A 15041-nucleotide genomic window follows, 5' to 3' on the forward strand; every position below is an offset into this window, starting at 1 on the left:
TGACTCTCTCATAAGGTCCCTAGCTCGCTAGATCTTCTCCTCCACCACCTGCTCGATCTTCTCCTAAGTTCCCCAGATCGCTGGAACTACTCCTCCACCACATGTTTCACTCTCTCACATGGTCCCCAGCTCGATGGATCTTCTCCTTCACCACCTGCTCGATCTTCTCCTAAGGTTTCCAACTTGCTGGAACTGCTCCACCTGCTCTATTGATGTTTTTCGTCACTCGCTTGCTCGCGGTTTTCTCGCAACACCTGCGCTCTCGCCAAGACGGCCTGCGGGACCCAGCAGCCCAGCTCGACCGGACGTCGGTCGCTGTTGTGCCCGAGGCACCGATGCCCATCGGCGACCAGCGCTCCTTGCGGCAACGGAGCGACAGCCGCCCAACCAACGCGCTTGCCCGTCTTTGTCGACTCTGAATCGCTCTAGCTGAGATAGTCGAAATTTTTGTCTTGATGTTGATTGTTACCTGACAACATTTATACGTTTCGCATGTATGCTCAAGATGTGGTGATCAAGCCTCATGATTGATTTGAATATTATTCTTCCATTACATCAGTAGACCATTGAATTTTTACTTCAAACTGACTTATAATAAACTGCGAAAACACCGAGTAATTAGTTTCATCAATCTCCGAGAACTTATGACTGGCGCAGATTCTCTGCACTGCTTTCATCTCTACGCTAACATATGTATCATTAAAAGTCATTGAATAACTTCTCAAATTAGTTTTTTATTGCTTGGACGTTTATTTAAATATTTTCCTAAGCTTTTTAATTCACAAGTAAAATAGTTAACAGTAAGCAATCAATCAATCATAATAATTCAGAAGGCAGCTCAATATACAGAAATGTCCATTCGTCACATTCATTTACATACGAATGATCTTCCTCTTCGTGACTATTCACTTTCAGAAGCGGTGATCGCCGCTTGACCTCCGCGAGGTTCAGAGGTTTCGGCCACAGGAGTGCCGGTGCAGGATCACCGGTACACCGGAAATGCAGCTACATTATTCATGACCGTGCAAACACTTGCATGGTAGCGCGTGACTCATGATGAGACACGTGCTTTATTTTGTTCTTGACGAGACAAGTATCAAGCCAAACATGACAGTATGAGAGTAATTAGACTTAAATTTATTAGTATTCCTGTTAATTTCTGTACTATTTGGTTTACACCCTTAGCTTGGAAAAGATGAGAGACGCGATTAAATTACATTTCAAGTATCATGTCAATAATCTCACGATGTAAGATTGAAATCATTTAGGGAACTGAACAACTTGATAACAAAATAATGACAGATGAACTCATCCTATACCATTACGTCAAAAAGATAAGTCGTATTTATTCTATTTGGTTTCATATTGTCTGTTTACATTTTGGGTTGATCAGATCACGAAAGATTCAATCTATTAAAAATATTTTTTTCTTCATGATGTATCATTAAAATTTGACGTAGTATCAAACGGGTCCCGCATATCCTGGCGTGTTGACGACCGACTGACGTGCAACTCGAGTACCTTCGTATATAATTTTTCTGGATAGTCTACGTACATGTATCGCCCGCATAGGACATCCGGACTCTCTACTCTCATCTGCGATATCCGGGCTCGAGAGCCAATCTACTTCTCTATAAGAGCTATCCGGCTCTTTATGCTCTAATGTAGCCAGCTGCTGCGTGAATATACCAGCTGTTGCACATCTGAACGGATGCCAACTATGCTGCACTAGCTTATTCCTGCTGTGCTTCGTGTGATAAGGGCTGCGCCCGGCGAGCGCCCACGTTATATATCTACAGGAGGCTTACACAGACAATCAATTAATCTAGAGAAGAAATTACGTAAATGAGTCAAGTATTTACGCACGTTATTTTGCATTAACATTTCACTACTTTTAGATGATGTGTTGTGCATACGAGACGTTGACGATGTTTCATAAGTTAATCAGGAAGACTCATAGTATTATTTTTATGCAAAGTTTTCGATTCATGTATCATGAGCAGGCTATTTTTTTTTACAAATTATCGCATCTCCATACATATATACGTATTAAACAATTCTACATAAGTTCATAAATTTTATAAAATCAACGTAGTATCTGTCTGGGATCAAGCAATGGGTAATCTTCATTCATAACTTAAGTACTTATTCGCTTCACTGATGAGTCACAAAATCATACCAGATTATTAAAATAAACTACTACGGTATAATTTACGTGTCTTTGATGTATCTCATTCCGGATTAGGAAGGAAGTTGAAGTTGAAGAGAAGTTGAAATCGCCGGGGCGTCGAAACCTCATGCCCTAGCTAGAGCCTCATCCCCGGCCTCATGCCACGGCCTAATTAATGCCAAGGCCTCATGCCACGGCCGCATGCCACGGCCTCATGCCATGGCCTCATGCCCCGCCTCATACCATGACCGACAGAGACACATTACTGGGACTTGTTATAGTGCAGACGTAATTAGCGCAGACTTCTTCTAATAAATGGTTGTTACTTCAGCGCCTCTAGGCACTCCCTGTATACGAAATACGCGCATGAGAACGCGACTCTTGCGTTAACCGGCATCGACTATAATAAATGTTGTTCGTATTCTTAGATACTCGAAAAGCTCAGTTTACTTCAGTGTGTGTGATGTCATATTTACTGCATCATTTTTCAAACGTTTTGAAATAACATCGATACGGGGAACGGAAGATCTTTCGTTCTTTTTATTCCGATCAGGACGATTTTGATCATCTTCCGATCTCAAAATGAATAGTAGTTATTTTCTCATTAATATGCTAATGCTTTAAATGCACTTGTGTAGTTGTATGCTATAAATACTGATGGTTACATGCAGCTTTTTCTCAACATAGAGAAATAATCGAAAACACGACATCGCTACCGTCAATTGTGCGCCTGGTCATTAAATAGGCATAGACATAGGGGGGCATGCTTCAGGACTGGTCGGAAAATTCAGTTTTAAAATATCAGTTTGAGTGACGTGACCCATTTAGACACGCTGTAGAGGTCGAAAAGGCAACTAAATCTTCACTTGAACATGATAAGGAAATGAGAATTGATCTCTTAATGGTTTATGGCGCTTGAAGTTATTTACGGCCTCTAATCTGCACGGTAATTCGACCGTTTAAAAAAAATTTTCATCAGAGGAGAAAAATTTATATCGGTCAAAAATGTTCTAAGTTAAAGGCAGTTGTTGTCAAGCAACAACGGGAAACTTGAGCGATATAAGTGATTCATTTCAATCCGTTTTTTCAACGAATGCCCTGGGTTAAATAACGAAGGTCTATGTTGAATTAATTCAACTCGCAACTTGTTGAAAACGAAACTCGAGTTGACTCTTCTAAGGCTTTAATCAACATAAATGAATACCGCTACTTTACAGCAAGCTTAAGGACGACATTAGCGCAATATATTCATAAGTGAAACATTATGAACGTCGAGTAACTAATTATTAAATTCTCTTTAAGAACGAAATGAGTGGGTTATTAAATAAGGGTATTAACAGTACAAGAGCTGAGTCAGTTCTGTTGATGTTCGATACTTCTAGTTCAAAGTAAAATACTGGAATAACCTGTAGTAGTACAAATTTCACGACACAACTTACTAAACATGTATTTTCGTCAATTCAATTTCGGCTCTTTAATTTGATTATCACACACGCCTAAACTTCTTCCACCCTCAAGTTCTTCCTTGCCCTCACACTTTAATTATCATAAACACAAAAACTTTTCCCTTACCTTGAAGTTTCATCACCACTCACACCAATGATTCTCTCCCAATTTAAAATCCTACTGTTGGGCTCACCACGCCCACTACAACTTTTCCCCACCTCAAAGTTTGATCACCATAGACACCACAATTCCTCTCCAACCCATCAGTTCTGTAATTATAGACGACACAATTCCAACCGTAACCTGCAGTTTGATCATTATAGACACCACGATTCCTCCCCTACCCTTTAGTTTGGTCACCACAACTCCTTCCCGCACCTCAGAATTTCATCACAACTCACACTACTACATCTCACTCACCCTACAGTTGATCACCCACGCACATCTCATCACATTTGCCCGGTAGCGCTGGCGGTGCCCGGGGCAAAAGCCTGCCATCGGCCAGTTAGCATCCGGCCCACAGCCTAGCACTGGGCATAAAGCCGACCAACGTTTTAAGTTTTACTTGTTCCAGGATGAAAAGTTACTAATTACCTATACTAGTGAGTTAAATCTTTATGGCAGAAAAATTGACTGCTTAAAGAAAATAAAGCACATATTACGATTTAGAGCTTGTAATCAAATAATACAAAACAAATCATAACTATTAAAAGCAGTATTCATGGTGGATGGTCAAGTCCCATGGCAACTCAAGATTATCCAGAAAACTTGGAGTTAATATTTGATCATACAAACAGAAACACCGTTTTTTTAACTCCCACAAAAGTTCAGTGGGAGGAGAAACTGGAGCGATACTGGCCTGGAATCTGTGGGCCTGCACTTGTCCTTCCCAGCATCCACCTCAAGCCATTAGATGCCCAGTCGTCGTCCTTCATCCAGTTGGCAGAACAGCCAGCCTTGCTGGTGCCCCCTCTTGTTCCCAGCCGGCAGCCGCAGGCGATTTCTCAGTCACTGCGACAAGTCAGTGTATACCCAGGTGTCGTTGAGTGAGGTTGTGTGGCTTGGTGCTTGTGATGTGCTGTGTCCACTTGATCACATTGCATCGTCGATGTTGCCGAAAGACCCGCATTATAACTGTATTCCAACATACCTACACTAATCGCTGTTAGACTCCTAATATTGGTCAAAACGTGGAAGTTTATCAAAGCACTTGTTGATGTGCACGCAGCCGTGGGCTTAGTAAAGAACAGCCTTGAACGCGCGATAGAATTACTCCAACCGGAAATCGCTTCGCCCTTACATCTCGTACAATTTCTTTGCATTTGTTCTTAAGAATTATATGGGCTTTGGTACATTATCGAGTAAATTTATCTGCTTACATATGTGCAGTTTGATCCGTCATATTGGTTTTGTTTCCTCTCCCTCCAAAAAACTTATTTTTGTAAAAATTTCAAGGATTGTATCTTGTTTACTGTTTATGTACGTATACAAACGCCAAACGATAGTGCTTTCCACATTCACAGACTTTAAGTCTAAATTGTTGGGATTTCCATATTTGTAGGATGATTGATATTTCGCACATCACGCAGATCATTTGACAGGGAAAGTTTAGAATCTCACACCTATTTCTTATGTTCATACATAATTTTGTCAGCTTTTTCCCGTAGCTAGTGCATCTTGAGACGTGCAAGTAATGAAAGCTGTTCCCCTGCGTTGCATGTAGCAGTTTGATCGCCTGAATTTTTGGTCTACATTTCATATTTGAAAGTTTTAAGTGAAAGCATCGCAAGTTATCCGTGATAATAGTTGATGGATTAATTGCAATGAATTTGTAATAGGAGTAGCTCTAGAAATTTCGAAATTTGTAGGTCGGAGGAGCCAGGACTTTTAGTCCCCAGTATGAGACTTATTGGGGCTTATTTCAAAGCATTGAATCCTAAGTAAATTAAGGTACTATTATAGAAATGAAATAGGTCACAGAAAACGGAAGGAGATATGACTGCACTGTGCGTAGGCCTCATTACGTATACTATCGGATCTCATTTACATAATTGATAAATGCGTGAATAACGATTTTAACTGGTTACGACTATTTTCGTCAACCTTATAATTTCTTTTATACTTCGCTATTAAGTTTTTGCTATATTACTAGGTGTAATTTTTTACGCATATTTTATTCGACTTGCTAGTTATTAACACCGACGTGTCAGATGATACGACGTATCTGTATTTATGAAACTCCTCAATGAAATAAATGCACTTCCATTCGAACTTTCCTCCAGTTCTTAACCTTGCATGTGACAAGGTATAAATGCCGCTTTAACTTATTCAAAAATAAACATCTCATTTGATTTTATTTTAAGAGCAAGAGCTTCCTTCTCTTCGAGCATTTCTGAATAGTCATAGGACACACCACATTTAAATATATTGATATAATTTAAATCTCTTTCCTAGTCCTCTCTGCATTCCTATTCATGAAGGTTGCTTGATTTTTCTCCCTGTCAGTGCCGATGATTTTGGAGAGACACTAAAGTGTAGAATCGGTTTCCAAAACGGTCAGTGTACAAGGCTGTGTGCAGTGCAGCCAGCGCCTTGTAGTGTAGTCTGTACGCTGCAGTGCAGCGTCGGTACAGAGTCGGACTTTCGAGAGCACATCTCGCAGGATGCACATCAATAGTGAGTACTATCCTAGTATGTTGGTATATTGTCTCCCTGGCGCCTCATCGTAGAAGATATTTCATCATCGTTAGGACATATGTTCCTTCACCAATTTAACCTAATCTACAAGTAATCATGTTTGCAAAACGCACTTCATGCAACGATGAAATTTAAAGTGAATTGTTGTCGTGATGAAATGTCCCAATGATGAATTGCCACAATGATGAAATCTCTCGCATGATGAGGTGTCTGACCACCGTTGGAACTGTAGTGTTTAAATCGGGTTATAGAATTTGTTGTATTTATATCTGTTTCGGTTCTGAATCCTCAGTTACGTACTAATTCATGATTGAAGGTATGTATACATGTTTGTTGTGTATTTGTGGCTCGTAATGGATTTTGTTGATGAGAAAAAGGTTGTCTTAGATTGAAGTTAAATTAAACTTTATTCTGGTGTTTGGTTTCGTTACATTGGGTGGATGAGGCCATTCTTTACAATCGGTGGAAAACTGTTGAGGTTATTAGTTACATAAGGTTGAAGTTTTCTTCAGCTCAAGGTTGAAGAAGGTTTATACTTGCCGTTTGAACAGACGAGTCAGTTGGCCGTTGGGTCTGGAAGATAGGGTTGTCCGTGAGTCATGTGTGTGTGGCTGCGTGTTGAGAGCGTGCGTGGTTGCAGCAAGACGTCGCTAGCCGGATGTGCGGGAGGAGAGTCGGACAGGTGAAAGTTCTGTGTAATGTTCGGAAGGGTATCAGGTGCTCGAGCTTGTGCCCCTCTCATCCTCTTGTCGTCCTGACTATTAAACTTTCTACTCGATATGTAATGTCTCGTGATCCTGACCATTTTTGCCATGACCTCACTAATTCTTCGTATTATGACGGACACTTGTATATAGGCACAGGGGTTGGACAAAATTAGGGAAACGCCTTACATTTTGATATCGTAATTTTGAACATGTAATAAGCAATGAAAACGTGGCATATTTTTATGTTTTCTTGTTTATTGTTGCTGCTAATTGAATTTTTATCCTTTCAATGATTTTTCTAGTAAATTTTTTTTCTATAACCTAACCTATAACCTATAAATGGAAAATCTCTCTGACTTATAATGAGGCTAAATTGTTGGTGCCCGATTGGTAGGTGCTAGTGTAACAGAAACTTGCTCGACGTTTCTAGAGGTACTGTCTCAAAAGTATATATATATTGCTTTCGAAATGGAAATGCCCTCAGCAAAACACAGGTCTGGTTGAAAGTCAAAGTTGTCTGAGAGAGACATTCGGTACCTAAATCGAATTGTGAGGGACAATCGAAAGACCACGGCCGGTAAAATTACTGCAGACCTCAATTTACACCTACAGAACCCAGTTACCATAAAGGCTGTCCGCCGAGAGCTGCCCAGATCTGGATTCTATGGAAGAGCTTAATAGAGCTGCAATTAAAAACCTCTAGTTTCAAATACCAATGCTTCAAAGCCTTAAGTGTGGTGCAAAAACCACCAGAATTGGTCCCTCGAGCAGTGGAAAAATGCTATTTTCTCTGACGTATCATCGTTTAACTTATTTCAAACTTCTGACCAACATGGCCAAACATGGCGAGAGAAATTTCATGGCGAGAAATCTGTGATGATCTGGGGCGTTATTCCTTGGAAACCATACGGACCAATGATTTTTCTTCATAGAAGAATCAACATCTGTGAATATTTGGGAATTTTGGAGGATTAAGTTCAATGTTGTAAGTTTTGTAGAACTAAGTTCAAAAAAGTTCCACAATCAAGCACTGATTGCGAAGGAGAACGCCTCCTTCCAACAAGATAATGCCCCGATCCATACACATGGAATAGTTGAAAAATGGCGTGAGTAACCTTCTATTGAAGTTGAGCATCAAATTGACCACCACAATCAGCAGACCTGAATATTTTCGAGTATTTATTGTCGATTCCAGAGATGCAAGTCAGAAGTCGATTCCCGCCGCCATCGTATTTAAAAGAGCTGGAGGGAGCTTTAACCGAAGAATGGGTTAAAATTCCTTTTATAAACAATTCACAATTTTCATGAATCAATACCTCGGAGAATTGAGGCTGTAATTGCCGCAAAAGGACCTACACCATACTAAAATATATTTGTGAATTTCTCAGGTGTTTCCCAAATTTGTTCTAACCCCTGTATATGCCTGTTTTTGAGTTAGGATACATGAAGCGCATGGTTGCAGTTCATGTATTTGTGTATATAAGAGTATCTGATGTCTCGCGATTCTGAATACATTTGTCAACATCCACCCCATCGGATATCGCGCGAACCTACATTCGTAGTCAGTCAGCTATGTCCGTAGCTATGTTACACGATTCTTACTTCATAGTTTACACGTCATCGAGTATCTCGTAATCCTGACTACATTGTTCTCTTCTCGGCGGGTAATATCATTTCTGACCTCATTCTATTGTATTCTCCTAACTACACTTGATTAATTATTTATTTATCCCATGCTGCCCATTTTGCTCGTCACTTACACGTGACTTTTAACCGCATTGCATGAAGCATCACCCTTTCACAATATTATTTTTAATTTTTATGTAACCCAAAATGCAGTAAAATCTTGAAAATCTAACGGTAAATTTATTCTATCGAACCGGAGGTTTCGGCGTTGCACCTCTGCCTACTCAATTTCATTCAATGAGCGTTTCATTTGTTTACCCATGATTTAGCTTTTCATTTGTTAATGAGCTTGCAACCCATGATAGCAAAGAGCTAGCAACCAGCACGCCTTTACCCGAGTAAGTTCCAAGCTTGCTTCCTCCCCCAATAAATTATTACGCCATACCACCTCCCATGCACGCTGAGTCGAACATAGATTAAATACAAATGCCAACAGAATAGAATCGTTCGGTATCCTTTTTTTAAAGTACAATAAAAACTCAAGTTTATTTGCAAATAAACAGCATGTTTGCATGCAGGTATTTTATTCGAACCCTACTTTAAGGTACAGCGTATCGAAAGAATTCCTTCATTAACGGACTATACCATATGCGGTGTATAATAAGTTGACCATCACCGGGTGCTACTGCATCAAGATTTTTCACAATCTTGAAGGTGACTGACTGAACAACTTGTAAGATTTGCTTTGAAGGAGTTGATAGCTGCAGACAACGGCAGTGAAGTGTTGCTGAGAGAAAACGTCATTCTCGATCTTTTGGCACCATCAAGAAGAGCAGTTAAACTGAGGGAGAGTCGGTCCATAAAGTCCTATACCATATAGCGGGAAATTTCAGAACACGCGACAAGCAAGTGTGTCCGTAAAGATATCAGGTACCTACACAACGTAAAAAACGACAACAAGACTCGCCTCCCCGACACTCCTGTAAATTTCAGAAATGACTCTTCGACATCATCTTCTTCAGAAATATGGCTTCCAACTCTGGTGACTTTAACCTCACGCACCAAGTTGTGTTGGGTGCAGCTAAACATTGTTAAAATGACGCTCATCCGATGTGTTGGTCTGTTATCTTTAATATAATTCCAAGGAAGTGAAAAAGGCATATCAAGGATCGAGATCAAATCAAGGATTTCACTGACGCCTGAGGTTTTTACTGAGTAGGAGGTCGCTAAAAAGTAATGATCCAAATTTTGTGTTTTTACTGTTTTGTGATTTTTAAGCGATGTAATTTTTAAGCTATGTACAAAACATTGGCACTCTCCAAACGCAAAATCTTGCTTATTAAGTTACTAAATTCATCAGTTATTGTAAATTATCAAATGGCGGTCATCATGTCCTTTCACTGGTCCAAGGAAGAGCGCCGAAGTTCGTGTTTATTTTTATAAGCACGGATGCTTGTATTGAGGTTCTGGGCCCTTCTATTATTGTGACGTAACCATGACATTCTCCTTTGACTGTCGTGCACGGGCAAGATGCTTGCCTTCCCTCCAAGCAAGAGCCGTCTATTTAGAAATTTATATTTACCACATTGGTCGAACGAAACTAAAACTGTCATTCATCAACTGTGACTGGCCAGAAAATCAAATTGTATTCGTCTCTGAGACCCAGTGCTGTAGCTGTACGTACGTTCAGATGCCTTAATAATCGCGTTATCACGAGGAACTAAATAAATCACTAACATAAAAAAAGTGTTGGATCCATTACTCACTAGTAAAGGACTGGTTATTATTTATTACTTTACTGTTTTTTTTTCAATTTGAGTAATCCCACTACCTAGAATGTCTCTAATTATCGGTGTGTTACGGCAGTATCGTGCTTGAATATTGCAAAATTTTCATGCTAATCTCTTTTTGAAGCACCGCATCTTGCTTGACTACCGAGGCGCCGCGAAGACGTCGAAGACAAAGACGGTTGACCGGATGCTGAAGTAACCTTACGCCGGACTGGTCTAAGCGTTGCAACACTTGTCTCACGCCGCTGCCGTTATATTCCTAAACAAGAGCAGCTCTGTGAGCTCAATGTAGCCATGCTCACAACCTCACATTACGGCATATAGTTAAATTTATTTGATCACTACTTATTTAAAATCTTAAGTGGAGTTCTAAATGGATGAAATTTGTCGCATTCATTAGCAGGATCTTATATGTTGTATATACGTTTGAGGGAGTTTTCACTACTATGATCATATATATTCCTTGTCGTATAGTGGAGTGTAGGCCATTTTATGATAAATTATTTTAAACCGTGACTGATTGTCTTCCACATTGTCTTTCCGTAACGAATTTCTTTCCCTTCATATCCACACAAATAAGTTTTTTGTGGCACCTGTCCCACTGAATGGATGAGAAGTTGGATCTTGATAAAACTTGATTATCTATAATTAATCTTTATCCATCAATTTTTCGGTCATTTTTTTCAAATAGAACAGATGATTTTTTTCAGAAATTTTTGTTCTGGTATTTGCATGGCTGGATGTTGAATGATTTGAAGCAATGCTGTCTTTGTACACTCGGTGCGCGCGCCTGACCTGCTATACGGCAAGAATGCGACGTGGAGCATTATCGTCTTACGGGCCTTCTTTTGTTATCTCACTCAGACCGATCCGCTTCTCCTTCTTTGCTGTCCGGATACTCTTCTTCCCTTTGGGATCACGTTTTTTCTTAAGTGAAGAAACCTTTGCTGTACGCAGTTCTTGGTTTTTGTGCTGTTGGTCGTTCACTGGTTTATATGATGTCTAGAATGAAAGGTATTTTTTTATGAGATCGATTCCTTGAATTGATTAAAATTTTTTGCTGTATTTTTTTTAGCGTGACTATTCATTACAGCTTATCTCTAAGTTCCACTCGAGATTGATATGTCGTTTGCTGTTGTTAAAATCTAGGTAATCTTGACCACTGATAACATCTAAGGCGGATTTGTGTATATATTTTTTGTCTTTTTTTGAAAAGTTTTTGGAGCTACACATGATTGCGTATCTGCACCTTATACTTATTCGACAAATTCAAATAAAGGATTACATTGATTCGTATCATTCAATTCAGACTTCAAGAAATGAACAGTGCATTGGCAGTGAACCTTCGTCTGATATGCCTTGTAAACTGTAAAATAAAAATAAAATCTGATGACCATATGAACTGTAAATAAAAATCTTCCCTAAAGGAAATATTCTTAAGGTCTCATTTTGAACTGAAGCAGCGAAGCCTGAAGTATTTGCAAACTTGAACCATTCAGGTATATTTAATACCATACGATCACATGAAATTTTATTTAGCACTAACTATTTTTATATGGTGTACCCCGTTATATACCATAATCACAGTGAACGGTATGTATTGGTGATGCATGTATACATGTATACACAATATACACCAATACATGTATGTATCGGTGATGTAACGTGACAGGCAGGGTATGGGTATGATAGGCAACCACACGGAGGGCGCTAACGTGCGTGTGTGCGTGCGTTCGCTCGCATAGGCTTTGCGGTCACCCATGGAATGTTCTACTTGAGCCGCCGTGGAGCATCATGTGTCCTGAGATGACGTAGCATCATGTGCCCTGAGCTGACGTAGCATCATGTGTCCTGAGCTGACGTAGCATCATGTGCCCTGAGCTGACGTAGCATCATGTGCCCTGAGCTGACGTAGCATCATGTGCTCTGAGCTGACGTAGCATCATGTGCCCTGAGCTGACGTAGCCCCGCGCATGCGGCGCATAGTTGGACAATATCATGCGTACCGGTATATCAAATAATATTATGAAGGTTCCTAAATAATTTAATTTTGCCGTACCGTTTTTTTTTACTGCAGGCTGACAAGTTTATGAGCGTTGGCGTTTGTGTTTCAAAAGTCCACGGAAGTGACGTGTTGCGTTTGACGCCACTGCACCCCGTCCCCGTTTTAAAACTTGTGATTTGTAATTATTGTAAAGTGAAATGTTCTTTATAGCACATTTTTCTCATTGGAAAAAAGGCGTTATTGTAAGGCGTCATGTCCGTCCGTCTGTCTGTCCGTCCGTGACTTCACGTTTTCCGTCGACGAGAAAATTCGCGCTCTTTCACTCACTGCAGTGAGTACTGGGTTATATTTTTTCTTCATTATCCTACTTAATTTCTAACTGAAATTTATATTTCCGTAACACTTGAACTATTGTACTTAAATTTGAACTTGTTCACTGCTCATTTGATATTTGTTTAATGACACCCAACCGGTAATCGTGTAACTTTTCCTGATTATATATACCTCACTGAATTATTATCCATCCTTTGAACTTCCTGTCAACATTCAGATTTGTATTCAATTCGAACTCGATTTAATTAGTAACCCTCATAATTATCGTGCTGTTTTTTTATCTTGTTTACTTGGGCATTTGAACTAGAGCAAATATACAGCTATTTGTTGATCACGGCCTATAATTTCACGTGATGACTGTTATGCTTTTAATCATTTCATACTAACGAGTTCACCAAGCGTCGACTGTTGAAATTCGACCTCTCTTTCATAGTATATTGATTTAGACTTATGGAGGGGCTGTTATAAAATATCGTTTTCTGCATTTACTTACACAAGTTCAATGAGGGAATTTTGTTGTTATTAACTAATACGCGTTAAATCGGTCTATACTGTTTTTTCTGAACAATTTTGAGTCATTTTCAATTGTGCATTTCTTCCCAAAGGACGTGCAAGTATTCAGTCAAGTTGATTTTGATACGTGAAAAACATAATGAAAGAAACAATTACCAAGTAAAATTTTGAATACATTAGAGTCGTTCTGAAGTCAATTTTTTTATTTTGTTTCGTTCTTTATGTGTATATCAGATGCGCCACTAAATCGTCTAAAATAATTTGCCAGCTAAATAACTTGATTTTGGTGTGGTTTTTCACGATCAAGTCTAAAGAATTTCTTCCTCTTCGCGAGTGCAGGATGCCGTCACGTTAATTACGTTAAAAAAGTAATGATTTTCCTACGAGCAAAAAGTGTTGACGGAGTTTCATGTAGCCGGGCGGTGGCCCTGGAATATAGCGCTTCCTCCTCCACGCTCTGGATAAGAATCACAGGAAGTTTCTTTGTTGCATCCGAGGATCGCGGCGAAACTCGGTGAATTTCCTCCGGAATCGTCGCGTCGGACACTATCTATCATTGCTTCAATTTTAAGTGCCTGTCACGGATTCATAAATCGAGTTTAGTTTCTTATACTATCATAGGAATATTCATATCAGCTCATGAAATAATTGCGAGTTGCCTATGCATAATTTTTTTTGTGCTTCTAGTTTTCTAATGCAGAAATCGTCCTATTTCCGAAGTAAATCATGTCTGGATTCTCAAAGCGCGAATTTTCCGCCGCTGATCTCCTGTCGTTCGATTCTATTTTTGTTCTTGTCTCCTATTCTTCTTCTAGTAATTTTCTCAAAGATGTCGTTCTGACTATCGAATAAGTAGAATTCCTCTCCATAATTGTTATTTCATTCATGATGATGAATAAATTCAAAATTCAGTTGGCTTAGCTATATCATCTGACCATCAACGTAGCCGCATGCTCGCTCCATCCTGGCAAACGATTAAAATTAGTTACTGATCGTAGAATATAATCAATATGAAAATGTTGATTTCATTGAAATGTCTCCCACTTGTACATTTTGTAATGTTAAGTATTATATGATTGAAATAAAAAATTTATTTTTTGACATGACCGCCTTTAAGTTGAAGAGCGCTCACCTGAATAGAGATTGTGCGTCAAGACTTGCATGTATCACTGACAGAGCCGCTGTATGCCCACTCGCCTGCCCGCTCCTGTGGTGCTTCCGAAAGGTTTAACTCTACGATAGTTTGATCAATTCAACCTAGTTCGTTCTTATTAATTAAAATCTCGAGGTTATGCTCTCGGCACGTTGATTAATGCATTTCATCGCCAATACCAACGGGTACTTAATGTTTTATTCTTAAATGTTATTTCTTATCCGTTATACTACTGAAGCAATCAGCTTACGTTGGGGCTCCGGATGTAGGAAGTGATACTGATGACCTGCGGTGCTGCTAGGTGATCAGCGCTGCTATTTGATAACGCAGGAAATTAATCTTGTAATCCAGTACAATGTGTTAGTGATCTGTGGTGGGCGCAACACGCGGGAAGTGCGTTTGCCACATTGGTACGCTAATGTGTATAACACGCTTGATCAGCTGTGCTTAGTTGTAAGTCGAAGCTTGTGGAAACAGAGATTAATTTCTCTAGATTTCCATAAAATCCGCATTAAATTTTTATTTTTATAAGCGCATCGTTTTTTTATCTGGCAAAACTCTTTACTTGACTCTTCTTCCCTAGCAGTCACTTGGAATTTTT

At 39.5% G+C, this 15041-nt stretch overlaps 1 protein-coding gene across 1 annotated transcript in view; it reads left to right on the forward strand.

Moving 5' to 3' along the window:
* Positions 1–5998: 5998 nt before the first annotated feature.
* The window catches only part of LOC108664463 (flocculation protein FLO11), a 36324-nt gene continuing 27281 nt past the window's right edge, over positions 5999–15041 (forward strand). Inside the window, exon 1 of the mRNA XM_018151050.2 lies at positions 5999–6292. Within this exon, the coding sequence (XP_018006539.1) occupies positions 6280–6292 (13 nt within the window). The 5' untranslated portion in view covers positions 5999–6279. The remainder of the gene's footprint in view (positions 6293–15041) is intronic.

This window comes from Hyalella azteca, unplaced genomic scaffold, assembly GCF_000764305.2.
Source record: "Hyalella azteca isolate HAZT.00-mixed unplaced genomic scaffold, Hazt_2.0.2 contig14805, whole genome shotgun sequence".
Lineage (NCBI taxonomy): Eukaryota > Metazoa > Arthropoda > Malacostraca > Amphipoda > Hyalellidae > Hyalella > Hyalella azteca.